This window comes from Brachionichthys hirsutus, chromosome 5, assembly GCF_040956055.1.
Source record: "Brachionichthys hirsutus isolate HB-005 chromosome 5, CSIRO-AGI_Bhir_v1, whole genome shotgun sequence".
NCBI lineage: Eukaryota > Metazoa > Chordata > Actinopteri > Lophiiformes > Brachionichthyidae > Brachionichthys > Brachionichthys hirsutus.
The window spans coordinates 14,899,073-14,926,495 of NC_090901.1; the positions used below are offsets into that span (position 1 = coordinate 14,899,073).

Consider the following 27,423-nt stretch of genomic DNA (forward strand, 5'->3'; position numbering starts at 1 on the left):
TATCTAAAACAGGCATATTACCAAGAGTCAAAATCCATCAGTCACAATTTAGTTCACCATGTTTGCGACTGTGGCTCTGCTCTTGGTGGCCGTTTGGCTTCTGGTGCTCCTCGGCCAGAACCGCAGGACCAAAAACTTTCCTCCGGGCCCCCAAACCATCCCCTTCCTTGGAAACCTGCTGGAGCTCAATCTGGAGGAGCCGCTCACAGATCTGGACAGGGTGACGTTTCATAATGTTACTAAGAGAACCTTGTTTTTTTTTGTTGTTGTTGATGCTTTACATGATATCTATTTTCATTGCTTTGAACAAGGGATTATAAAAGCAGTGAATTTAGTTATTTCTTGGGGTAGTTTTTGCCTTTAGGCAAGAACAGCTGAGGGTATTTGTGAGGGGTCAAACGTGTGGCGTGTGTTTTCCTGGAAGCAATGGTTGATATGACTTTTGATTGCCAGTTATTTATTAGCATTAAAAGATGAGCTAACTCCATCTGTGCACCTTGTGGGGGTTCGATCTGTTTGCTCAAGAGTACCTCAGCAGTGCACAGTGGTTTCTCTGAACTGAGCTACTGTCGCCCCCAGCAGGCTAATAAGTAATGTCACTATGTTGACTTGTTTTCCCTGAGCAGAAATAACATGGAATCGAGAGCTTTCTGTATTCTGTTCAGCTCGTTGCACCATTTCTTCACTGCGTTACTATGCAAATAGATTCAGTAGCTTTTAGACTTTTAAAGGTCCCATATTCCCCTTTTCCACAAGTTCACGCAGTTCTCAGGCACTTTTATGAAACAGCGCGATGACAGCAATAATTTCAGGACTGAATAAAAATGCTTTGAATCATCCGTCTTCAAACCGCTTATCCAGGGTTCGGGTAGGAACGGAGATCGACCGGTAAATGGAGAGCTTCGCAGCTCAGCTCCTTCTTCACCGTGACGGATCGGCGCAGCGTCAGCAGCAACGCGGACGCAGCGCCGATGTCTCTCTCTGTCTGTCTCTCTCTTTCTGTCTCTGTCTGTCTCTGTCTGTCTCTGTCTCTCTCTGTCTGTCTCTGTCTATCTCTGTCTATCTCACTGTCTCTCTCTTTCTATCTCTGTCTCTCTCTTTCTATCTCTGTCTCTCTCTGTCTATCTCTGTCTCTCTCTGTCTATCTCTGTCTATCTCTTTATCTCTTTCTATCTCGGTCTCTCTCTGTCTCTCTCTGTCTATCTCTGTCTGTCTCTCTATCTCTGTCTATCTCGGTCTCTCTCTGTCTATCTCTGTCTCTGTCTATCTCTGTCTATCTCTGTCTGTCTCTGTCTATCTCTGTCTGTCTCTGTATCTTTCTGTCTACCTCTGTCTATCTCTGTCTGTCTCTGTCTATCTCTGTCTGTCTCTCTATCTCTGTCTATCTCTCTATCTCTGTCTATCTCTGTCTCTCTCTGTCTATCTCTGTCTCTGTCTATCTCGGTCTCTCTCTGTCTCTCTCTGTCTATCTCTTTCTATCTCAGTCTCTCTCTGTCTATCTCTGTCTATCTCTGTCTCTCTCTGTCTATCTCTGTCTATCTCTGTCTATCTCTGTCTATCTCTGTCCGTCTCCCGCTCCATAAAGCTTCTCGTTCAAAGTGTTTACCACACACTAAAACATTTTTGCCCATTTTCACCGGAACATTACCGTCAAAAATAACGTTTATGCAGGGTGAGTGCCGTAGAGCGTGGACGGGCAGAAAGCAGACACAGGGACGCACACACATTGTGCACGTTTGCCCCTCCTGACGTCACAGTGGGAGCGATTTCTTCCAGACGTGTTTCAGGAGGTGATTACAGACCTACCCAAACTACGAAGGATTGACCGGATGGTTTATTTTGCTGTTTTGGGGTTGATAAGGACCCAAAATCACCATAATAGTGTAGACACATGGGAAAGTGAGTTTTTCATAATATGGGACCTTTAAGGAAAATGTTGAAAACCTCTATCTTGTCGTGATAAATCACTTGGGGAATAAATTCATGGCTTCATCTAGATTTCCGCTGAAATTCATTGACTTCTTTCCTGTGCAATGTTCATCCTTCCACCGAGTTCTTCGGGTTAGGGTGAATTTATCAGCTCTGATGGTGTTAATCATTGATTTCAGTTGTTGACGGTGGTGATATAACCTCACATAAACTTTGGTTTCTGTCCCCAGCTGGCCAAACGCTACGGTAACGTCTACAGCTTGTTCTTCGGACCTCGGCCTGCGATCGTCCTCAATGGGGTGCAGGCGTTGAAAGAGGCTCTTGTCAATAAAGCGGCTGCTTTCGCTGGCAGACCACAAGACCAGATTTTTAATCATATTGTACAAATGAAAGGTACAGAGCAAGCACATTTATATCTTTGTAGACAGATTTCCAGTTTTCTTGAAATGTTTTTTAAACATGTCCATCATCTTGCCTACATATAAAGTAATACAACAGGATCCAATAGGCTGCACTCAAGGTTTATTTGTGCAGTGGGTTTATGTCAACAGTCAGTGATCTTGTGCAACGTTGATCACTGACCTTCTTCTGATTTGTACAGGTTTTTCATGATGAAGCATTAAATATTTAATCCAATGGTGTCGGATTAAATATTTAATCCTCTTTGCATAATAAAGTGTCTAAAGTGCCTCACCATTTCTAGGGTGGATCCTGTAGCAGGAGTGTAGCTGTTGAGTCTGCTGGAAGACCTTGCTACTAGTTAATAAAACCATTACACTATTGTAGACTGAACTAAATGAATCTGGTTTAATGCGTTAAAACAGGTCACCCACAAAGACATCCAGAATCACATTTTATGTTTTTGTTAAATATGTTTTATTAAAGAAAATCATATTGCAATGTAAATCAAGTTAACAGGTTTTTGTCTTTTGCTACATATAAAATACAAAAGCATAAAAGCATGAAGAGAATCTCTCACCCCCCATGAAATACATTTTATTATTGGACAGCAATAGTCTGAGTATGTAAAAAAATAAAACAATAAATGCAATTTTCAAATAATTTCAATTATTAAATTCATTTATTTAGTCAAAGTCTGTCCGAAACTAGTATTTGCTGCTCAGGTTAAATTGTGAATTAACTGTAATTGGCTGAATTCTTTCCGAAAGCTGGGCTCAGTTTCAGGAGCCACAGCAGCATCCCAAAGCTTCTGTCTCTTATTCGGTTGGTTTTGAGCTGCTGGATTTTGGATTGATTGATTGATTTTACATTTAGTCCTTAACAAAAACACAACAAAAGAATTTTGGACTATACTGTTAAAGTAAATCTGTAAAACTTAGCATATCAGCCCATCTGATTCGCAAAGTTTTGTTCTTGAGAGTTGATTGACAGTTGGAGACATTTTGAGATTGCAGTAATCAGTCAAAGTACAACCTTTTATATGTATTTGTGTTCTACGCGAAAAGAAAACCTGAAAATATGTTGTCTTGAAACGTGAGATTTGATTACTGGAGCTGATTTTTTCCAAGAGGTTTAATTTACTATAATAATTACAAAAACACTAATTTAACTTCAAACTCTTCACAGTTGAACCCCGTTTTGGATGTTTTGTGCGACAGCATGATGGTTGGTGTTTTTTCCTGCAGCTCGTGCTCCTGGGGTGATTCTGTCAGATTATAACTCTGGTTGGAAGGAACATCGACGCTTTGGTCTGATGACCCTGAGGAACCTTGGTTTGGGGAAACGCCCCATGGAGCAGTTAATCCTGACAGAGCTACAGTACCTCATAAATACACTGGAGCGGAGTAACGGTACGTCACACAGACATGATGCAAATCCTGATCATGAGGGACCTCAAGGTCTACAACATTTGAACATTACAGGGAAAACCATAAGCATAAAAGCCCTTATCTTTATCGATTCACTCTTTTCTTGTTATATATATCAATCCTATTTTTTATCTTATTTATCTATAAGTTGTTTTCATTTTTTAAGGTATTCCCATAAATCCCCACCTGCTGTTCCACAAAACAACCAGCAACGTCATCTGCCAAATTCTGTTTTCTAAGCGCTTTGACTATGAGGATGAGTTCCTTAAGTTTTTTGCAACCTTCTTTCATGAGACATCCACAGTAATAAATGGCCGCTGGGGGTTGGTGAGTCTTATTTTTGATGGAGCTAAATTGCTTTAAAGGTAAAATTAATGTAGCATGGAAATGTACTGCTCAAAGTGTTCATTACATTTAAATGCTGCATGTTTTTGTACATTAAATAAATGCAAGAACTATAACTTCAGTACTTTACTATGATATATTACATCTACATAGTAAATGCTCAGAAAAATGAAGGGATTTTAAATAATGTGTCATTTTTCTCTTCTCTACAGATTTATGATTCTATTGCTCTGGTAAAATTCCTGCCATTACCGTTCCAGAGATGCTTTAAGATGTTTGAGGTATCACTTTGATGCTTTATTTCTGGCAATCAAACTATTGTGTTTAATATTACAGAGAGGATATCAATTTCACACACACACACGGTGGGGCAACGGGGGGATGTTGCATCACAGCAAGAAGGTCCTCTGTCTGTCCAGAGTCTATATGTTCAAATGGGGTTAAATGGCACCGCATTGGCAATGGCCTCATATTTGTGGGATGAGCAGCCAAGCTGAATTTGTGGCTTATGCTCATGGAAAATTTAACAAATCCAAAAAGTGTTTCTTTGCTGTCGAATCTTGTTTAGTGGATTGGATGATTGAACTCTGAGGAAAAAACACAAATTGAGAGTAAATTCACTTAACAAAAAAAGAGGGTAAGGGCAGCACGGTGGCGCAGTTGTCAGCGCCATTGCCTTACAGTCACAGGTTAGAATTTGACTTGCTGCCTTTACGTGAGGAGTTTGCGTGTTCTCCCCGTGTCTGTGTTTAGTTTAATAAGTTCCTTATAAATCAAGCATCATATATATCATGTTTATATATATTTTTTAGGTTTCCCATTGAAATTGACCTTAAGGTGACTGATACACTGCCAAGTACTTGAGTACTAAGTCTCACCAGAGGAATGGAGGATATGCCATATGCTAATAATACAGATGGGATTGGGGTGGGGGTGGGGCATATGACATTTTAAGATTGTCTTTTTTTTTAAGAATCTTTTGAAACGTTTTTTTCTTGCCAGTCTGCATGTCGTCGACATTCCGAAGTATTTGCTGAGAACGAAAGGACCAGAGTTCTTGGTAAACCACGGAATTTCATTGACTGCTACCTGGATGAACTGGACAAGGTGTGTATAAAGTGAGATATTCATGATGGTAACTCCTTTCACGTTACAGAAGAATCAGAATCAGAGGAATCAAAAGGTGTTTATTGCCATTGTCAGTGAGGGTTCACAGACTAGGAATGTTTCTCTGTGAAGTCGTGCTACATGTAACAGTAATGACTAATACACAAAACATACAAGTACAGACACATCACAAAACAGCGGCATCGGGAGTGGATACACAGATGTATATTAGTAGCATTAAAACTAGCGTAATCATGCAGTGCAAATAGAAGTTATACAGAAGTAACTGACTTTCTTTGTGCTTTTGACATACAAAGAGGGGAGATGATGGCTCTTCATTTTCTGGAGAACAGCTACGTGCATGTGCTCTGGATCTTCACTTTGCTGCGACTGACACAACTGGAAGCACAATTCAGTTTGCCTTTCTCTACTTAACAGCGTACCCACAGATACAGGGTATGTGTCGTACAGTCATACTAGAGATATGGTAGTAGCTAATCAATCAATCAGTGTCTCCTAAAGACTCCCAGCAAGATCATATGGCTGATCTGGAATTTACTTTAGAAATTGTGTTATGGTTATACTCAGAGATGTCATCACTCTCTGCTTGTCAGAACGTTGTCAGGAGGAAATAGACAAAGTTCTGGACGGGAAGGATCAAGCCAGCTTTGAGGACAGAGAGCAGATGCCTTATGTTCAGGTACATATGGATGACCCATATTTGTTTTGTATGATTTGGTTCTAAATGGACAGCACCTTACATATCTGAGGGGTTACTGTGTTTCTCCAACATGTAGGCTGTTGTCCATGAGATCCAACGGGCGGGAAACCTTACTCCTCTCGGTCTTTTCCACACGGTCACGAAAGACACAGAGTTAATGGGATACACCATTCCCAGGGTAAGTGATGATATAATGTTTCCTTCAAAAGAATATAGTGTTAAGATAGTTTCTTTGAAAGATATCAAATTTCAAAGGCATGAAACTTCTTGTAAAAATGTTTTCTGCATCAGTTTGATGTTTATGGACAACTGAACACATTCACTGAAATACAAGCAACTTATAGTTATATGTGTTTAAAACTTTGCTTTTACAGTGGTTGATAGTAAATACTTCTACAGATGATAGATATAAAAATGTCTAGAACGTGGAAAACCTACTGCTCCTTGGGGATGGGTGAATAGCAGAGAACAAGTTTCATGACTATGTATGTGAGAAATAAACCTGGCATGCGTGAAACCTCCACCTAAGAAAGGGGCAGTCATCCCGGGCCCAACAACAACAGCACGAGCCCCCCAAATCACCCCAAGAACGACCACCGGGGTCCCACCAGAGCCACCTGCAGAAGAACCAGCCCAGGGCTCCATCACGACAGTTGGCGACACAGGGAACGACTGCTTTCATAGCCCGGGGGAAGAAGCTGTTCCTGAGCCTCGTAGTGCTGCTTCTTATTGTCCTGAACCGCTTCCCTGATGGGGGCGGGACAAACAGTTTGTGGCCCGGGTGGGTGGGGTCTGTGGCGATGCGTCTGGCCCTCCTCTGGACTCTGGAGGTGTAAACAGAGTCCAAATCAGGCAGACGGTGACCCACAATCCCCTGAGCTGTCCTCACCACCCGGGATAGGTGAGATAGGTGGGGGAGGGATGGGACCAAGGAGCGGAGGAAGAGAGGGGACCAGTGGTAGAATTCTCTCATTTCATGCAGGAGACCTGGGTACATGCCTATTATGTAAATGGCAAATGGACTGCGCTTACCATGAGGCCTCACAGTCACACACACACACTCACACACATTCACACTCCAGTGGGTGACTGCCAGCAAGGTGCTGCCAGCCCACTGGAGCCTACTGGAGCCCACTAGAGTCAGTCTTGCCCAAGACTTCGACATGCGGACAGTCGGAGCTGGGATTCAAACCACCGATTTTCTGATCACTGGACTACCCACTCTACCAACTGAGCCACAGCCGCCTGCGACACATACTTGGACTTCAGACTCTGTCAGAAGACTTGGTTTGTCCAACATTCTGGATACAATGTCTATGGTAACTTAACTTCCTTTTTTTAATACTCAAGGGAACCATGGTAATTCCAAACCTATCTTCAGCATTAAATGAAGAGGGACAGTGGAAATCCCCCCATGAATTCAACCCTGAAAACTTCCTCAATGAGAGGGGAGAGTTTGTGAAGCCCGAAGCCTTCATCCCTTTTTCTCTAGGTGAGTGGAAGTGATTATTACAGTGAGAGGTTCAATTGCAAATATAATTTACAGTAAATATATTGGCATTTTAACTCACAGGTCATCGTACATGTCTCGGAGAGAATCTGGCTCGGATGGAGGTCTTCCTCACTGTGGTGACACTGTTGAGGAGGTTTAAGTTCATCTGGCCTAAAGACGCTGGAGAACCAGACTTCAGTACTTTTTTTGGAAGCATCCAGACCCCAAAACCTTATTTCATGAAGGTCACAGTAAGAGAACGACCTCAAGAATAAAGCTACCCCATAATTTTAATTAATTCAAAGGAGCATTAAACTAAATACAACGTCTCAATATAGAACCTGTCTTTCAAACTTAAGCAGCCAGGGAGACTTTTCACCAACAGTGTAACACAATCCAGCCCCACATTCTGATTCAAAAGCTCTATGAACAGTTTGATTTGAGTAGTAATTTGCTGAGGTAGATTCACGACTTCTTAAATAACAGAGACACAAAGAGTCAGGGTGAACGGGAAACTTCCGACCAAAAGTGTTCGTCCACTGGTTCGCCACAAGGGTGTGTAATGTCCAAGTGATTGTATATTTTATATACAGCATGTGTCAAAGTAAACATGACAAGAGAAAAATCATTAAATATGCTGATGACTCTGTCATCGTTAGTCTCCTGGACGGTGATGAGAGCAGCCGTGGTCCAGTCGTTGAGGATTTTGCCCTCTGGTGTCAGGAATCTTTCCTCCAGCTAAATATAGCAAAAACTAAAGACATGCTGATCGACTTCAGGAGGAAACCTCATCAGCGGCGCATTACTCTAATTAATGGTCAGGTCATTGAGCAGGTGCAACCATACCTTGGGACCATCATTGATAGCAGATTAAACTCTGAAGAGAAGAGTGAAGCAGTGAGCAAGAGGGGTCATCAGCGACCCCCCTGTTTGCGGAAGCTGGCTTTTTTCCCCATTGTCACGCCTCGAGGCGGGCCTGCTTCATTCCCTCACTATCCCTCCATGTCTTCACCTCACGGAGCTCCAGCAATCACTAGATTCCCATCAGCTGTGTTCCTGCCAGCACCTGCAGCCCATCCCCAATTAGCCAGCACCCTATTTAGACCCGGTTCATGCCACGCCTCACTGCCAGGTCGTCAGTGATGTTTCCACGCGTTCCAGCACCCTTCCAGCACCTGCCTCCACGTTACCGACCTTGCCTGATCCCGGAATCCCGTCTGCTCGCCCCCCGCCTCGGACCTGTCTGCCTGACCTGCCTGTCCTACCCGCCAATAAAAGCTCTGTTTGCACTTCTGCTCGTCTGCCTCGCGTTTGGGTCCTAACCTGCCTTAGGCTGTGACACACATTGATCGAACTATCATGAATGAATGAATGAATATATTTATTAGATAGAATGTTAGAGTACAAGTACAGTCACACAGTAGCATGTATTACAGTACATGTTTTATCAATCCTTTATTGAGAGTGTTGTCCTTTTCTTTGGCTTCATGGTTTGGCCAAGCAAATCTGAAACAGAAAAAGTCACTGGATCAAATTGTCAAATGGGCAATTCGTCTGCTTGTTGAAGCACAGACCAGCCCTGCGTCCTTGTACAGTCGGCGGACGCAGAGGATCGCCTCCTCCGTGTTCCAGGATGACCTGCAGCCCCCCTGTACGGTCACTTTGTGTCTCTGGCATATGGGTGAAGGTTTCTAGTGCCAAGGTGATGAAATCAGAGGTACAAAAACAGCTGAATAAGCATTAATCTGCGGTTCCTCATGTATTTCATTCACTCAACCTTTTATTCGGTTTAACCTTAATCTTAATGTTGTGTTGTTGTTTTTCTTATTATTGTGGTTTGCAAATGTTTTATGATATCCTTATTACTGGGGCTTTGGGCGCGTTTACCTGTTGTATAAGTTTTATATGCATTGTTGCTGGTTTGAATGGTTTGATCTGACAGCAAATCAAGTCTACCTACGGGTACAAATAAAGTAACCTTGAACCTTGATCCTTGGCTGGTTTTAAATTTAAGAGGTAAGTGCATTGACAAACCTGAATTTACCTGCCTAGATCAGAATAAAAACTGTTTTCACAAATCTAAATAAACCTGGTAATTGTAACATGGATTTGTAGCATTTCTTTACTCATTTACAAATGTCACTGTCAAAATAGCTTCTTATCGCAATTATTTTAATTACACAATGTGAAACTTTCCCATCGCAGGAGAAACGTCACATGTGTTACAACACATCGACATCTAAGCCCATATACAGATTTGAATTTAAAATCTGAATCAGCTTCATTGACCAACATTTTGCCCACAAACAATGAATTTGATTCGGGCTTTACTTGCTCGCAAATATGAGGTACTGTATCGGGAATTTTAAGTTGCCAAATAATTATGTGCCACGAGATCACACAAGATCAAAATGCTGCGAGATTTCTCGTCCTTGCATTAAACAATATTTTGTTTAGTTTTTCTTTTTTTTACTTTTGCGACGTTCAAGAGATACATCAGCATTTGCTCCTGTTGGACTGGGTTCTGGTACCAATACACTTTCCCTCACAGTTTCATCTGGACTAGGAACAGTATGACTCTCTGGAGTTGATATTTGTAAAGGTACATTACATGGTTCAGATATATATGTGTCAGCATATTTGTCGAAGTCCACAGTCACTGACAGTTCAGGGTTGGTTTGAGGTGTTTTTAATCAATGGAAATAGGTATTGTTCTGTACTTAATACTGGATTTACAGTCACTTTGAAGTCTCCACATATGCGTATTTGTCCATTCTTTTTGGAGACTGGCACAATGGGAGTTGCCCATTCACTTGTAACCGGTTCTAAGACTCCACTTTTAGCTAAGCGTCCAGTCTGCTTCTACTTTTTCACATATGGCATAAGGCACAGTCCTGGCCTTCATGAATACAGGTTTGCTACCTTGTTTGATATGTAGTTTGACAGTGATATCTTTCATGCTGCCCAACTCCGCACGAAAAACCTCCTCATTTTTGTCTCGGATGGCTTGGAGTGGGTAAGATCTATTAGACAGCCGCTTAACATCTTGTCAGTCAAGACATAGTGTTTTCAACCAAACACGCGCCATGATGGGTGCAAAGTTTCCCCTGGTGACATACACTTGCAGTTTTGCATTTTGACTGTTGCACTGGACAGATATGTCAGTCATCCCTTTTATGTACGCTTTGTGTCCTGTGTATGCCTTAAAAACAGTGTCAGATGGTCGTAAGGGGATGTGCCTCATGTATTTATCATATATTTGATAAGACACTAGTGACGCTTTGGACCCTGTGTCTATCTGTATTTTGACAATTGTTTTGGGCCCAGTAACAATCTGAGTTTTCATCCACACTCATGATGTGTAATATATTCACTGTCAGGTCTTCTTCTGATGAAGAGCTCTTGTCACATTTCACTGTCTGTACTTGCCTTTTCTTTCTGAAATGATCATAGTCTCTTTTATCCTGTTTCTTGTAATTTCTCTGAGGTTTTCATGTTTCGACATGCTCGTTCCACATGTCCCCTCTTTCCACATTGATGACAGTCCATTTCTTTACACCAGCAGGTAAATGCAAGATTACCTTTTTTACCACAGCGAAAACATGATCCTTGTGCATTGATTTGATTGTATGCAATGTTGTGCACTCTGCCAGTAGCATTCATCTGTTGAGGGTTTAGGGTCAGATCACTTTCCGTTAGTAACTTTTTCTGCACTGCCTCATCCACATACGAGTCTGTCTCTCAACGTGTCATTAGACACATCTTTAAACTCACGATACTCAGCAAACTTCCTTAAAGCTGCTCTGAACATGGTGACAGATTGATTGCGCTTGTGGAATCTGAATCTCTCGGCTATGATGAGGCTTGGGTGAGAAGTGGCTTGCAAAAGTGTCCACGATCTCTTTATACGTTTTGCTGCCTGGTGTTGGTGGTTGAACTAATTTACAGAGCAAATTGAATGTCTGTGGGCAGTGGCGTCGTTAGGCCTATTTTAGGGGGGCTGAAGCCCCTCACATGTGTTAAGTTTAAATGCAGCCATACCAAGAAACCCTCAATAAAAATAAATAAAAAAAAGAAAAACGAGGCGGCAGTGGCTCAGTGGGTTTGGCCCTGGGCTGGGAAGCGGAGAAGTCCACCGCTTCCCCGGTTGGAGTCCCAGCTTTGGTGGAATGTGGAGTGTGGGCTGGTGACTGGAGCAAGGCACCGTCACCCTACTCCCTCTCCGCGTGCTATGGGCCCTTTGATGCATATATTAGTGTGTGGTTGTTTCAAGGGGCCCGTTGTTCGAGGGTGAAAACGCAATTTCATTGTGTGTTTCATATAATGATAAATAAAGCATTTCATTTCATTAATTTCATGTGTGGTCTGCTTCTCTGACATTATGATATTAACATCAATTCTGCAGCACGAGACACAGAGGATTGGAATTCCTTTTCTCTCAGAGCCCTGGTGCAACAATGAGCATTTATAACTAAGAAACGATAGAAAACTAGACAGTTCTAAAAAATGACTACAATTTAGGTCGAGAAGATAAACAGTGTGAGGGTCATGTTGCTGCACTTCATGATTTGCCTTATTACGCACACCTGTGTCTGCCTCTCACTCCAGGACCTGCGGCGTGCGGATTGGCTGCGGTCACCCCGGACACACCTGAGGCGGATTGAGGCAGATTACCACCAGCCATCATAAACCCTGCTCCGCCCACTCTTCCCTGTCGGACTATTCTTTGGATCACGTCTTTCTGCCGCTCCCCGTCCCTGTGTCTCGCCTCGCCACGCCTTGCCGACCGCGGCTGATCCGTGCGCCCAGGTCGTGCGCAGCATTTTCCTTTTGTTGTGAGCGATTTGTATTAGAGCTGGCTTTTTGGTTTTTCCTTCTCGGCTGTGTCTTTTTGTTACCCAGTTATTTTCGTTGGGCTCCAGCCGACCCGCTATCCTGTGTAGAGCTCCAGGACATTGAGCTTTCTGACGAGCCTCAGTAAAATACAAATTCGACGTTCACCCCGTCTCCGTCCTCTGTTCCCTGGGGTCCCCCCGTTCCAGTCCGCAACAAACAGAACAACATAATGTAAGACACAAAACAATTCTTCAAAGGCCAGAATGTAAATGAGCGATAGTACAATTGGCAGTAGTACTTCCTCGGCGGAGGTAAAAACAACAACTCTTTGCTGCTGGTTGGATAACTCAGTGATTATCTATCATGCAGATGATGTAACAACACGGTCAGGCATGTGATCGTATAAAGGTTGAAACGGGCTGCAAGAGAAAACCGATCAGTCACATCTCACATCATGATTGTATCTGTGGTGTTACTCTTGGTGGGTCTTTGCATTTTTGGGCTCCTCAGTCGGAACCGCAGGACCAAAAACTTTCCTCCTGGACCCCGAGCCATCCCCTTCATTGGTAATCTGCTGGAGCTCAAGCTGGAGGACCCCACTGCGGACCTGGAGAGGGTGACGTTGCACAGTGTTCCTCATGAGAATCGAATCAGCAGCTCTCGTTTCACACGAGAGACACTGAATGTCATTCAACGAAGCAATGACTGATTCAGTTTGCATTATTCAGTCATTAATTATTTAACTCTGAGGGGTAGCAGTAAAGTGAGGCACCGAAATCTACCCGAAACGGTAATATTACTTATTACTGTATTACTGTATTATTACAGTAATAATACTTATTAATAAGATCACTATGTTTAATAACTCTCAATGATTTTCTCAACCCATTGTTACCAGTCTGCCGTCTGAGGCTGTGGATGTATGTAGACATCGTGCTCCAGATGATAACGACTCGGCCACTGATAACTGATACTGGTCTTGGTCTCGATACAGCCTCTCTCAAAACTCTAAACCAAGTCCTTATGGACTGCGCTACTCCTGCCCCTACAACATTTATTTAATGGCTCTTATATCATAAAGGAAAATCTTGAAAAGCCCTGTCCTGTTGAGATAAATAACTTGATTGAAAAATGGATCTGTGCTTTTATCCGGATGTGCATCACTATTAATTTCCTTCTTTCCTGCTCGATGTTCATCCTTCCAACAAGTTTCGTAGAAATCTGCCCACCTGTATTAAATCTCATTTTGGGAACAAAAATGAACATGGGTGAATTTGTCTCTCTCTGGTGGTGTTAATGATTGATTTTGGTGTTTGCTGGTGGTGATGTAACCCACCTGCAGTAAACATAAACTTTGGTTTCTGTCCCCAGCTGGCCAAACGCCATGGAAACGTCTACAGCTTTTTCCTCGGTCCTCGACCTGCGATCGTCATCAATGGGTTGCAGGCAATGAAAGAAGCTTTTGTCAATAAAGCTGCTGCTTTCTCTGGCAGACCACAAGACCAATACATCAATCATATTTTGGAAATGAAAGGTACATAGTTACAGGTTATTTTTTATGTTCATGCAACAGATTCCTGAATACATTGTATGCAATACACCATTAAATGCAGAATAAACCAATATCATGTTATCCTCGGACATATAATTATAATACAATTGTAGTTTGAGTGACAATTTGGACCTCAAATAGCTACCCCTTATCCTTCTGAATACATTCACCGATATGCCTATATTGCATAAAAACATACTGTTAGTTTAGGTTTAACTTTATTGTCATTACACATGTACAAGTACTAGTACTGTACTTTCTTCTTGTCCCGTGAGGTGACGCCACAGCAAACCATCGTCCTCCCCAACACCAGCCACTCTCATGTCCTCCCTCACTACGTCCATGTCTCTTCTCCTGGGTCGTCCTCTAGCTCTGTTCCCTGGCAGTTCCATCCTCAGCATCCTTCTACCGATATAGTCCCCGTCTCTCCTCTGGACATGTCCAAACCATCAAAGTCTGGTCTCGCTGACCTTATGTCAATTAAACTCTCTAGACATCCTGTTTAAAATAATCAAACGCACACAATAAATCAGGCAGACTACAGTTAACATTTACGGCCGAGAGAAACACTGTGATGGCCGCCGCCAAACCACGTTCTCCCCGAGGCTCCCGTAGGCGAGCCAAATTTGATTGACTCAGTCGAAGGGGTGTGTCTTAGATGTTTGCTTACAGTATCTTCTCTGCCCACTAGATGGGGTTGTTTCTCTCAATAACACTTATATCAATGAAAATATAAATGGATTACCCTAACACCTTATCGCCAAACGTCTAACCTTCACTGTCCCTCTCATTGTCTCATTTCTAATCCTGTCCAACCTGGTCACTCCTAAGGAGAACCTCAGCATCTTCATCTCCTCCACTTCTAGCTCTGCCTCCTGTCTGTTCCTCAGAGCCACCGTCTCTAAGCCGTCCATCATGGCTGTCCTCACCACTGTCTCTAAGCCGTCCATCATGGCTGTCCTCACCACTGTCTTGTAGACCTGTCCCTTCGTCCTATCACAGAGCACACCTGATACTTTCCTCCCCCCGTTCCAGCCTGCCTGCACACGATTCTTCACCTCCTTTCGACATTCTCTCCATCACTCTGCTCTGTTGACCCGAGGTACCTGAAGTCCTCTACCTTCTTTACGTCTATTCCTTGTAACCTCACTGTCCCCCCTGGAACCTTCTCATGTACACACATGTACTCTGTTTTACTTCTGCTCACCTTCATTCCTCTCTTTTCTAGAGCAGACCTCCACTTCTCTAGATTCTCCTCTACCTGCTTCCTGCTCCCACTGCAGATCACAATGTCATCTGCAAACATCATATTCCAAGGAGCTTCCAGTCTCACCTTATCTGTTAGTCTATCAAGCAAATGGTAGTCTGGGCTCACTCCAGACTTCCTCGTGCAGTACCACAGTTCCTCTCTGGGCACCCTGTCATAGGCTTTCTCTAGAAAGGTTGTGAATTGAGGTCTGCTGAATTCACTGCTCTCTCACTGCTAGGGATGCTCCGAACTGCTTCATCCAAGTCACTCAGGAACTTCTCCTTCTCCTCTAACTCACATCCTACATGTGAAGCGTACCCACTAACAATATTCAACATGACACCCTCAATCTACAGCTCAAATGGAATGGGTTCAAACAGTTCAATGGAAGGGCTGTTGGACGTGTCTCCAGCTTCAAGTTACTGGGGACCCACTTCTCTGAGAACCTCTCCTGGATAACAAACACCACCAGCCTGGTCAAGAAGGCTCACCAATGCCTCTTCTTCCTGAGGACACTGAGGAGACACCACCTGTTATCAGCCAGACTGTCACTGTCTGGTATGGGAACTGCTCACGGACAGTACAATGCTCCAGCGGGTGGTGAAAATTGCCCAACCCATCAAAAAGACTCCTTTTCCAGCCATTGAGGACATCCAGAGGAAACTCTCTGTGCTGAGCCCAGAGCATCCTCAAGAACTCAGCCCACCCTACCCAAACTGTTTGCTCTCATGCTCTCCGGCTGGCGCTTCAGGAACCTCCGATCCAGGACCAGCAGAATGAGGAACAGCTTTTTTCCCATTGATGTCTCCTTACTGAATGCTGATCCCCCCAAATAATTATCTTGTCCTACCCATCTGGATACAAAAAAAGAATCTAGATTTTGGTAAACTACTATTGTAGCCACAGCTGACAGACTGTAGACACAAGTGAGGCTGCCAATTCAACCCATCGACCATTCCAACCACCACCGACATTCACTCGCTCACTACATTCACACAGGCAATGTGGGTGAAGTGTCTTGCCCAAGGACACAACGACAGTGTACACATGTGCCGGAGCCTCCTCTGACTGCACAATCATAGGACGGCCCGCTCAACCGCCTGCGCCACCGTAGCATATACTGAGCATATACAATGAGTACGGACTCATCTGCTGCTGCGTGTGTCTCGTCCGTCTGAATCGTAAAGGGAATCCTTCGTAGATTTTTGTACAGCTGTTTTTGACAAACGTCAGCCATTTTTCTAGATCAGCTTCTCTCTGATATTGTGTGGCTCTTTATTTTTTGCAATAAGCAGTGCACACTCAGCCTCTGTGACGCTGAATAAATCAGCGCCGGCCCGTTCGAAAGCTTTTCTAATGTTAACATGCCTTCTTGACAGCACCAAAATTATGGATGCCATTTGTATATGTTGGGCTGTCATTAGCTAGCTATTCCACAAATTACACATTCAGGCCAAAGAGAGTCCTGTGCTTCTGTTAATCAATAGTTAAGATAACTCTCATCATATTGTTTGGTTTAAACAGTTTTTCATCCATTCTCTTTTGTTTGCCTATTAATGTTGACATAAATTAGCCTCGATGTAAGGCTCCAATAACCGCTTGCTAGTTTATGTCATTAGGTCAGAGGTCACGCAGAGTGTCACAGACCAAGGCAGGTAAGACCCCAAATGCACGACAGTAGAATTAACTGAGCTTTATTATCCAAAACCGGGCAGTCAGTCCAAAAGAGCAAACAAATCCAGATCGGGACAGGCAAATCGGGTAATCAGAATAGATGGGCAGACAAATCCAAAGAAACAGGCAAACAAGCGACATCAAGAAACTCTCTAAACTGTGAAATTTTCTTCACTGACCGTAAACCATGTATTAGTATCTGAATGGACTTTTTCTTTCAATGTCTTAATGAATCTCTTTTTATCTAGTTGCTGCTCCTGGGTTGGTTCTGTCCGATTATACCTCTGGATGGAAAGAACATCGACGCTTTGGTCTGATGACCCTGAGGAACTTTGGTTTGGGGAAACATACCATGGAGCAGAGAATCCTAACAGAAACAAAGTACATCATGAAGATACTGGAGCAGAGTCACGGTACAGGCCTGCATATTAGTGATGGGTATTATTAATAATAATAATAATAATGCATTGGACTTATATAGCGCTTTTCTATGAGAAACTCAAACTCAAAGTGCTCAACTCATTGTGCATTATTCATTCACTCCACACTTGGTGGTGGTGAAGCTACTATTGTAGCCACAGCTGCCCTGGGGCAGATACAGCTACCCTAGGGCAAACTGACAGGAGCGAGGCTTCCAATCTGTGACATCGGCCCTCCTGACCACCACCGACATTCACTCGCTCACTACATTCACACAGGCAATGTGGGTGAAGTGTCTTGCCCAAGGACACAACAGTGTACACATGTGTCAGAGCTGGGAATCTAACCGCCAACCTCTCGATCATAGGACGACGCACTCAACCACCTGCGCCACCGTTGCTCCATTTCTTCTTTTGCAAATCAGCTGTTGGCATATTATTCCCGCCTTCTGGTGGTAGCATTGCATTACTACTAGGTCTAGATCAAATGAAGCAAAAAAGGCTTTAAAATTAGAATTTACATTTTTTTGAGAATCATTGAATCACTGGCCATAGTATTAATATGAGTAATATTATATATTATAACCAGGTGCACCCTATGGTCGTGAAAATACGGTAGATCATTTCAGCTCTGTACTGAAAGCCTGAAACTCAGATCCCAACATCTTTAAGATGTTTACTTTCTCATATCTATATTACTCTTTTAAATATTATGTGGGTTTTTCTTTCTACCAGGTAAACCCATGTCTCCCGTTCAGCTGTTCCACAAAGTAACCAGCAACGTCATGTGCCACATATTGTTTGCTAAGAGGTTTGACTATGAGGACGAGTCCATGAAGTTTTTTATAGGTTTGTTTCATGAACTCAACAATGTAATCAATGGTCCCTGGGCTATGGTGAGTCTTATTATTTATGTATTTTTACTTTTCACTTTTCCCATGTTTCTATACTGTTGTGGTGATTTTGGGTCATTATGAACCCCAAAACAGCAAAATAAACCGTCAGGTCAATCCTGCATAGTCTGCGTAGTTCTGGAATCACCTACTGAAACGCGTCTGGCAGAAATCTCTCCCCCTGTGATGTCACAGAGGGTGAACTTAGTTTCATTTTCAGAGGCTTTTCTGATCTGTGTTTGAGACTGAAAAGAAGGACGCTGTCCTGCAGCATCTGTTTGCTATTTTGACAAAAACCTTTACAGACATTTCATATAAGTGTCTGGGAACTGCAATACCTTGTGGAAAAAGAGTATAATATGTGATCTTTAAGTTAACCTGTGTGTACTGCTGCAATTTTCTTGTCCTTGCCAGTAACTGTAGCTGGAGGAGAGTGCATTCAGGACATTTTTATTAAAGACTACATGTCACAGTTTAGCCATGTTGACCATTGAGAGGGAGCTCATTCAAAGACTCGCTTTCAGTAACATTATTAATGACTCAAGAAATCAATCAAGAAAACACTTTGATTTTGTGGAGTGTAGTACTTACTGAGTGTGAATTGTTAATTTGATGACTTTAATGAAGAGAGAAGGCTGAAATATGTCCTGCTAAACTAATGTGAGAATGAGAATATGAGGGCTTTATATTACCCAGCAGATGATTGCAGTCTTTATGAATAATCAGCTGTTTGTGATCAGTAAAGTTTGTGTTCAATTTAATTTAAATTGGTTGTGAAGTTCTTGTAATGTTTTTTAATGCTTTTGTCATTAAGATTAATTTTCACATTTCTGTTGTGTGGCTATTTGATTTAAACGAATGGGTAGATGTCGTGGAGGATTATTCAGCGTGGGCTGGGGGGTCGGGGGGTGGGAGGGGCCCATATGGTTCCTGCTTCTCCCGGGCCCCAGCAAGACTGTTGACGGGCCTGTATATATATATATACGTGTATTCTGTGGGTGAATTACTGAATCTAAATTAACTGCAGGCCTGAGTGTGAGTGTTTGTCGTCTTTCTACGGGTTGTTGTTGGATAATCGGCGGCTATACTCGGCGTCACGCTCAAAGTCACCTGAGAGATTCTAATCAAAGAGGTTCCAGGAGAGGAAGGAATAAGGACTTATTTTGTCTGTTTCTTGTTCTATAAGATATTCATAAGTTCATAATTCAATAATGAATTAATGCTAATAAATCCATATTTCCAAAGACAATTTAGCAGGGCTCTGATCAAAAGAGAAAAATCCGTTGAATCTCTTTTCTCTTCGTTCCGACCCAGATTTATGACTGCGTTGCCATGGTGCGAATGCTGCCACTCCCATTCTGGAACCTTTTTAAGACTATCAAGGTATGTTGTTGTTGTTCTTTAGGATTCATTTCATGTTCTTTATTTCCAGTTATGTTTAATAATGCAGTGTGACATCTTAAGTGTTCAGCTAAAAGCTAGTAGCTCTGTGAGGCTTATTGAATTAACGGTAACTGCAGGACTTTGACGCGCTCACAGCTGCCCCATCGCTTCCTGCAGTGTGTTCACTTTTCTGGACTCTTCTCTCCTTGACCACTTAAATTTCTTTACACAAACAATACAACTTAACATATAATTTAAACTTAGGCTTTCAATCTTAATCAATCTGAACCTGCATTTGCTGTGATTTTTATTATATAATGGGAATTTACTTGTAATGGTATGCAATATTTTTTTTATACGTTTCTCAAATATGGATCATGTATATTTCATATTTTTACCAGACTGCACGTGAAAGATATTTGAAGGCAGTGGTGGAGAACAGCAAGAGCAGAATTCCTGGCAAGCCACGGCACTTCATAGACTGCTACCTGGATGAGCTGGAGAAGGTGTTCTGTGCAGAACATCTTAAACAAGCTACTGATAGCAAGACCTTTAAACTGCAGTAATGGTGTCAGAATGAACTCACGCTGTCTCTTTTTTACTTTTTTACCCTACAAAGAGAGGAGATGATGGCTCATCGTTTTCTGAAGAACAACTATGTGCGTTTCTTTTGGATCTCCACTCCGCTGGTTCTGACACAACTGCAAACACAGTGCTGTTTGGCTTCCTCTACTTAACAGCGTACCCACAGATACAGGGCATGTACCATTTAGCCAGTTGATCCACAAGACCAAAGTATCTCCACAGATGTTTCTTCTACTTTGCCTCTAGCGCCACCATGAGGCTTTGCACCTCAGCACAGTCACGCTTTTTGACAGCTAAATTTTCCAGGGCCAACCCATCAAGCTCTGCACACAAATGCTGAACATGAGTTGATCAATGAGATGGAGTGGATAATAACCCGATTAATCAATGCACCGTTGGAAGAGGAGAGCAGAGCTTTGGGAAGCTCAAGCAGCCAAAAATAATTTATTTACTTAACAGTCAGCAAAAAATGTCGAAAAGAAGCCATTGTTACCCCGAGCCTCGACCAATCCGGTATGGCTTTCTTACTTGCGTTGATTTGCATGTTCAATTTGGCCAATGTTCACGGCGGATGCCGTTCCTGACGCAACTCTTGTCTATTGAATTTGTAATTTCCTCGAGTGATTCCGTTAGAGCTTGTGATGTTGATCTATTCGCCCTAAATCCAATTTGACTCTCACTCACATGAACTATAATGCACCAATTCTATTGTACACTCTTTTACCAGGTTAATAATTTCCTTTACATCAACTGCTTTTAAAAACATTGAATGGGAATTCTGTACATACATCCCTCACCGTTGCTCTGTCTATTGTTCTGATGAACAGCTCGGCACTTTTAAATTCAAGTGTTGCCACTTCCTGTTGGTGTGTCCATCATCACTTCCATCATATTTGGGTATGTTCTGTTACCTCTGCTCAGTCCAGTCCAGTCTTTACCCCTCACCATCAGAACCTTGACTTAAGCTTAATGTATATTTTACAGTGTCTGGTCCATGTGCTTGCACAGAATGTAGTTTAATCGCTCGTCCAGTGATGACAATATCATTAATTCTGGTGCATTGATCGAGGTCCTCAACACGAATTTCAAAGTATCGGTAGGCAAGCCGCTCGTCCTTCTCTGCATTTTGCATACGGAGAACCTTCACCTCACCTTCAAGCACAAAGATGATTTTCTGCTGCGTTATCACAGCAGAACTTCATCAAACTTTTCTGTGGTTAGTGCCAGATTGTTTTTGGTGCCCATATTAATCGCTCCATTTGAATTGGTGTTGATTGTCTTGTGACAGTTAGCCTGATGCTAACGGTTCCTCAAGCTGACCAATGGTAATATTTCCATGCTTTCTGTTTCCATCTGCCTTGTGGCACCTCACCTGAGAACACAGCCTCATTTCACGCTCCTGTTAACAATGTCGCTGCTTCTCTCCATGTCCTCTCTCTGTCAGAACGTTGTCAGGAAGAAATAGACACAGTCCTGGATGGGAAGGATTCAGCCAGTTTTGAGGACAGAGGCCAGATGCCTTATGTTCAGGTATATTGATTACTGCATTTTACGCACTATAAGGCGCACCGCGTTAAACGGCGCACCTACAATGAATGGCCTATTTTAAAATGTTGTTCACATATGAGGCGCAGCGCATTATAAGGCGCATGGAATAGAAACTACTGTAGTGGCTGGACTTGCGTTATGCATCCACTAAGTGGAGCCGCGCTACAGGGAATGTCAACAAAACAGTCAGATAATTCAGTCAGTCAAACTTTATTAATAAAATATAAGCCAACATTCTGACAACTCTGTTCACTCCCAAAACAAGTGCATTCACAATACGGTACCGGTAGCTCTTACCGGTATTTGCGCCGCCTTTCCAACTCCATTGGTCACAGTTCAAAGCTACATGAACAGCTGTTTTATATTTTCTTCCACGAGGTAACGTCAGTGACGTAGTATTATCGATTACCAACAGCAAGGTACAACAGGAAGTGCAACTATTTATCACGTAGTTAATGCATTCACAAACGTGGAGGCGAACTTTCCCTGATTCAGTAAACACGTAAAAGAAACAGTCTGATACTGCTACAGTAAATCAAACGTTAGTGCAATCACAATATAGTAACTCTTGAAACAACAATAACAATAACAATAACTCACCGTTGTTCAAACGTTAATGTCCATAGTCACAATGTTTCCCAGCCTTGTTCAGTTGTAAACACGTGAAAGAAACACATAAAGCTCACTTTGTCAGTTTATTCCTCATTCAGGAAATCCCTCAAATTCTTCCTCTTCAGTGTCCGAGTTGAACAGCTGGGCGATTACGGCATCCAATGTGCCCGGTCCCGCCTCGTCAAAGTCGCCATTGTCCGAGTCAGCATTGCCGAGTCAGCAGGAACCAGAATGACCGGATGTTTTTTGACACAATCTGTGATATGGGCGCGCATGGAGTCATAAATCACTAGGGACGAAGCTTTTACTGATAGCCTTGAGTTTGAACTCTGCGTCGTAAGCGTGTCTCTTTGGAGGTGCCATTTTGGGACTGGAATTCCTCTGTACCGTGTTTACCGCTGTTACCTCGGCGACGCCCTCTGACTACGGTAGCCGCAATTACCGTATTGATCCACATAAAAGGCGCACCGCGTTAAAAGGCGCACGTTCAAATTATATATAATTTATGCCGTTAGAGAACAAACAAGTACATGTTTTCCCTTTGAGAACTCCTGATCTTTCACTCTTTTCCCTCAATGAAATGTATTATTTCCCTGTTTCAATCAGCTGTTTTAGCAGCATCAATCGGTAGCAGGTGAAACTTGTATTCACATGTATATTTTGATGCACCTTCTGGGTAACTGACTCAGTGACTCAGTGACTCAAATGACTCGATTCACTTTAGTGAGTGACTCATTCAAACTCGATTCAGTAAAAATAATCGAGTTTACCTGATGACTGGTTTAATTATATGCACAGTACAGCTACGTCTCTGAGGGGTTTAAGTATTGCTGTGTGATATTCTAAAGGCTGTCTCTACTATGCAGGCTGTCCTACATGAGGTCCAGCGGGTGGCTAACGTTGCTCCATTGGCTGTTTTCCATCGTGTCACCAGAGACAGTGAGTTAATGGGATACTCCATTCCCAAGGTAAGTGTAAAATAGGATGGGGTCATAATGGAAAATAGGAAATCCTTCATATCAAGGTGCCAAGATAGTTTAATAGCACATTCAAAGACACGGTTCTATGCAAGACATGGTAATACAAGATTTAAACAGTAATTAATTTACCTAAAAAAAAAGAAGCATGAATCCATTTTCATTACAGCACAGAGGATCACTGCGCTCATGAAGGAAGGAAGGAAGGAATATCAAGTTTTCTCAACATTAAATCGGTCAACTCCAAAAAAAACAAACCCTTTTGACTATTTGGACTCGTCTTCAGCCCTTTATCTGAAGTACCGCTCTGGAGTGTTGCTTAAGCCTGTCCCAACAGGCTGCGGGGTGGGGTACACACCCTGGATGTGGGCGGGGTCTTTGAGGATGGAGGCATTGCCCTTGAGGACTCATTGGTGGGAGATCCTTTGCAGGTGGAGTCCTGGTGATCTTATCAGTAGTGCTCACCTCTGCAGGTGTTTGTGGTCCCGAGCAGCGGTGCTTCTGTAGCACACAATAACACAACAGATCACAATGCCCAGCTTTGACTGTCAAAGTGTCCTTGGGCAAGACAATGAACCAATTGTGAAAGAGTGAATGTGAGGCTTAAATGTAAAGCGTTGAAAGTGCAGAACATTTAACCATTCACATCCTGGATTAACAGCAGCCAATGAAGTCTCCTCTACTTTCTCATGTCCATGTGTTGAAAGTGAGGTTAATGTCCTCGCACCATGACAGCAGACTGGCAACCCCCCTCCTGTAGGCCACGTCTGGTTTGGGTCCTTTGTTTGTGTTCTGCATCCATTAGGAATAGAACTTGAACCAAACTTGAACAAGTCCAGTTGATTCTTTGATTTTGCTCTTCGTGATTTATCGTGACCTGGATGACTGAGAACCTGCACAGTCTTTTTGAAAAGGAATGGTTGTAGTCTTGGTGTGGGGTGAGAAATGTTCTAACTGAGGAAAAGGGTAAAATTGGAGGTAAATGTCAATCAGCTCACCCATAGATGCTGTCCAATCCTTCTTAACTATCTGTGGGCTGTAACAATCACTCCTGCGGCGGTGGGCCGTGGCGCTGCGTGAATAGCGACAAGCAGTAGAGTGGACAAAACATTGATGGTCTTCTTTTATAAATCTTTTATCGAGTCCATTTTAACCTTCTGTATTATTTCTTGGTATGGAAATCTCTCAGTGCAAAACAACAACAGTTTGTCCAGCATTGTGAAGGTAGCGAGTAAAATCATTGGCTCACAGCAGCTTTCCTTGGCTGAGATCTTTGGCCGGCAGGTGTTGCGGAAGGCACGGTCGATTCTGTCCAGCTCTGATCACCCTCTCTTGGAGGAGTTTGTTCTTCTACTCTCTGGGCGGAGATACAAACCCCCCAGGATAAGGAGCAACATATTTACATTTTCATTTGTCCCGAGTGGCTGATGGTGGCGCAGGTGGTTGAGTGGGTAGGCCTATGATCGAGATTGGCGGTTCGATTCTCGTGCACATGTGTACACTGTCGTTGTGTCCTTAGGCGAGACACTTCACCCACACTGCCTGTGTGAATGAGTGAGCGATTGAATGTCGGTGGGGTCGGGAGGACTGATGGCTGAGATTGGCAGCCTCGCCACTGTCACCTTGATGAATAATGCACCAATAACATGTAAAGCATCTTTGAGTACCCAGAAAAGCGCTATATAAAATCAAGGTATTATTAAGTGCAATAAATGTTCTTAACCTGCACTAACCTTCATTTGTCTGCACTGCTAATCAGCACTTTATTTATTATTATTATTATCATTATTATTAGGGCCTCCATCCGAGAGATAGGACAGATGTATCCTTTTTAAGGTTGTTTTTACTGTTTTTGATTCATGTTCCATGTCGTCCTGTACTTTGTGATTGTGTTACCGTTGTTGTTGACCTCTGCTGCAAACCAAATTTCCCCTTGAGGGATAATAAAGCTTTGAACTGAACTGGCTGAGGATCTGAGGCTGCAGTGTGTTTTGGTTAAATGTTAAAAATGCCAGGCTGGATGCTGAGTGAAACAGAACTTAAATGTTTTATACAAAATTCCTGGGGAAACTGAACTCTAAGTATCAATGCCCTTTTAGTGACTTTTTTCCACCCGAATGCAAAGTAAAATTGTAAAACCAAATCATGGGAGTTTGGACATAGTTGCAAGAGTTATTTGTTTTCAAAGAAATCCTCTGGTCTTTGCTTTTTCTTCTCAAGGGAACCTTAGTCATCCCTAATCTGTATTCAGTCCTAAACGAGGAAGGTCAGTGGAAATCGCCCCACGAATTCAACCCTGAAAACTTCCTCACTGAGGAGGGAGCGTTTGTGATCCCGGAGGCCTTCGTGCCTTTCTCTCTTGGTGAGTGGAAATCATTTTCAGATGGAGAGGTTCCACTGAAGACATATTATTTGAGTAATAATGTTGGTGTTGTAATCTGCAGGTCCTCGCATGTGTCTCGGAGAGAATCTGGCTCGCATGGAGTACTTTCTTATCACAGTGACGCTGTTGAGGAGGTTTAAGTTCGTCTGGCCTGAAGATGCAGGAGAACCAGACTTTTCTCCTGTATATGGAATTGTCCAGAGCCCAAAACCTTATTTCATGCAGGTCACACTCCGAGAATGAGCCTAAGGATGAGACGACCCCATAACCCCATGGAATCAACTCAATGAATCATAAAGTGAAATATCCTGTTCTAACATATAAGCAGTCTTGGCTACAGATACCGATCAATATCTGAAATCTGAAAACGTGTGCTTGGATCAGTGTAAAATATCTGTTCCGGTCGTCGGGCACCAAAGTGCAGGACAAATAGACTAAGACATGCATTTCTAATGAATGACCGGCCTCTATGGAAACTGTGCACTTGTTTTTATTATAATTGTGTGTCTGCTGGCTGTACAACAAATTTCCCCTCACGGGGATATAAAAAATAAATTCTGATTCTGATTCACTTGCAAATTTACAATAAAATTGTAAATTCTGCTTACTTTTCACTTGTACACTCATTCAGCCACGTGGCAGGCGCCTGACTAAAACAACCTGACAGCTCTGAAAGAATGTTCTGGCAATTTGAGATCCGTTTTCTTGTCTCAAGTCAATTCAGTTTTATTTCTATGGTGCCAGATCACAAGAGGAAGTCATCTCAAGGCACTTTACAGGATTAGCAGGGAAAGACAGAACCCAACTTGACCCACAAGAGCAAGCACTTTGGAGACGGAGGCAAGGAAAAACTTCCCTTTAACAGGCAGAAACCTTGGACAGAACCGAGGCTCATGGTGGACGGCCATCTGTCTGACCGGCTGGGTTGAGTGAGATATGTATATATATTATGGCATGCTGTTCAGGAACTTATTATATATATATATCAAAAGTGAGGTCTGAGAATATGGACCGAACTCCGGAATATATATATCAAAAGTCTGAGAATATGGACCGAACTCCTGAATATATATATCAAAAGTCTGAGAATATGGACCGAACTCCGGAATATATATATCAAAAGTCTGAGAATATGGACCGAACTCCTGAATATATATATCAAAAGTCTGAGAATATGGACTGAACTACGGAATATATATATCAAACCGTGCACCGAATATATATTTGAAAATCTCGGAATATATATATATATTCTCGGAATAAATATATATTCCGAGATTTTGATATATATATTCCAAGATTTCGATATATATATTCCAAGATTACAATATATATATTCTCGGAATAAATATATATTCTGAGATTTTGATATATATATTCCAAGATTTCGATATATATATTCCAAGATTACAATATATATATTCCGAGATTTCCGTACACCGGAATATATATATCAAAACCTCGGAATATATATATATATTGTGTCCTTTTCTTTGGTGTCATGGTTTGGCCAAGCAAATCTGAAACAGAAAAAGTCACTGGATCAAATTGTCAAATGGGCAATTCGTCTGCTTGTTGAAGCACAGACCAGCCCTGCGTCCTTGTACAGTTGGCGGACGCAGAGGATCGCCTCCTCCGTGTTCCAGGATGACCTGCAGCACCCCTGTACGGTCACTTTGTGTCTCTGGCATATGGGTAAAGGTTTCTAGTGCCAAGGTGATGAAATCAGAGGTACAAAAACAGCTGAATAAGCATTAATCTGCAGTTCCTCATGTATTTCATTCACTCAACCTTTTATCCGGTTTAACCTTAATCTTAATGTTGTGTTGTTGTTTTTCTTATTATTGTGGTTTGCAAATGTTTTATGATATCCTTATTACTGGGGCTTT

General features: G+C 42.5%; 2 protein-coding genes across 2 annotated transcripts; both read left to right on the plus strand.

Annotated features, from left to right (window-relative positions):
• The first annotated feature begins 58 nt into the window (after positions 1 to 58).
• LOC137893778 (cytochrome P450 2F2-like) lies at positions 59 to 7,698 on the plus strand. The gene is made up of 11 exons (XM_068739211.1): positions 59 to 220; positions 2,160 to 2,322; positions 3,576 to 3,740; positions 3,925 to 4,085; positions 4,316 to 4,384; positions 5,106 to 5,210; positions 5,528 to 5,666; positions 5,825 to 5,910; positions 6,008 to 6,109; positions 7,282 to 7,423; positions 7,505 to 7,698. Exons 1-11 carry the CDS (start codon positions 59 to 61, stop codon positions 7,696 to 7,698), a joined length of 1,488 nt encoding a protein of 495 aa, XP_068595312.1.
• Positions 7,699 to 12,713: 5,015 nt separating this feature from the next.
• Positions 12,714 to 25,777, plus strand: LOC137893833 (cytochrome P450 2F2-like). The gene is made up of 11 exons (XM_068739272.1): positions 12,714 to 12,875; positions 13,631 to 13,793; positions 16,983 to 17,147; positions 17,889 to 18,049; positions 19,361 to 19,429; positions 19,831 to 19,935; positions 20,049 to 20,187; positions 21,459 to 21,544; positions 23,041 to 23,142; positions 25,372 to 25,513; positions 25,596 to 25,777. The coding sequence occupies exons 1-11, from the start codon at positions 12,714 to 12,716 to the stop codon at positions 25,775 to 25,777; spliced, it is 1,476 nt and encodes a 491-aa protein (XP_068595373.1).
• The last annotated feature ends 1,646 nt before the right edge of the window (positions 25,778 to 27,423 follow it).

Coding starts and splice junctions, on each gene's coding strand:
- LOC137893778 (XM_068739211.1), top strand. CDS start 59: ATGTTTGCGACTGTGGCTCTGCTCTTGGTGGCCGTTTGGCTTCTGGTG. Junction 6,110..7,281: donor TGGGATACACCATTCCCAGG/GTAAGTGATGAT, acceptor TTAATACTCAAG/GGAACCATGGTAATTCCAAA. Junction 7,424..7,504: donor CTTCATCCCTTTTTCTCTAG/GTGAGTGGAAGT, acceptor TTTAACTCACAG/GTCATCGTACATGTCTCGGA.
- LOC137893833 (XM_068739272.1), top strand. CDS start 12,714: ATGATTGTATCTGTGGTGTTACTCTTGGTGGGTCTTTGCATTTTTGGG. Junction 17,148..17,888: donor GATACTGGAGCAGAGTCACG/GTACAGGCCTGC, acceptor TCTTTCTACCAG/GTAAACCCATGTCTCCCGTT. Junction 18,050..19,360: donor TCAATGGTCCCTGGGCTATG/GTGAGTCTTATT, acceptor GTTCCGACCCAG/ATTTATGACTGCGTTGCCAT.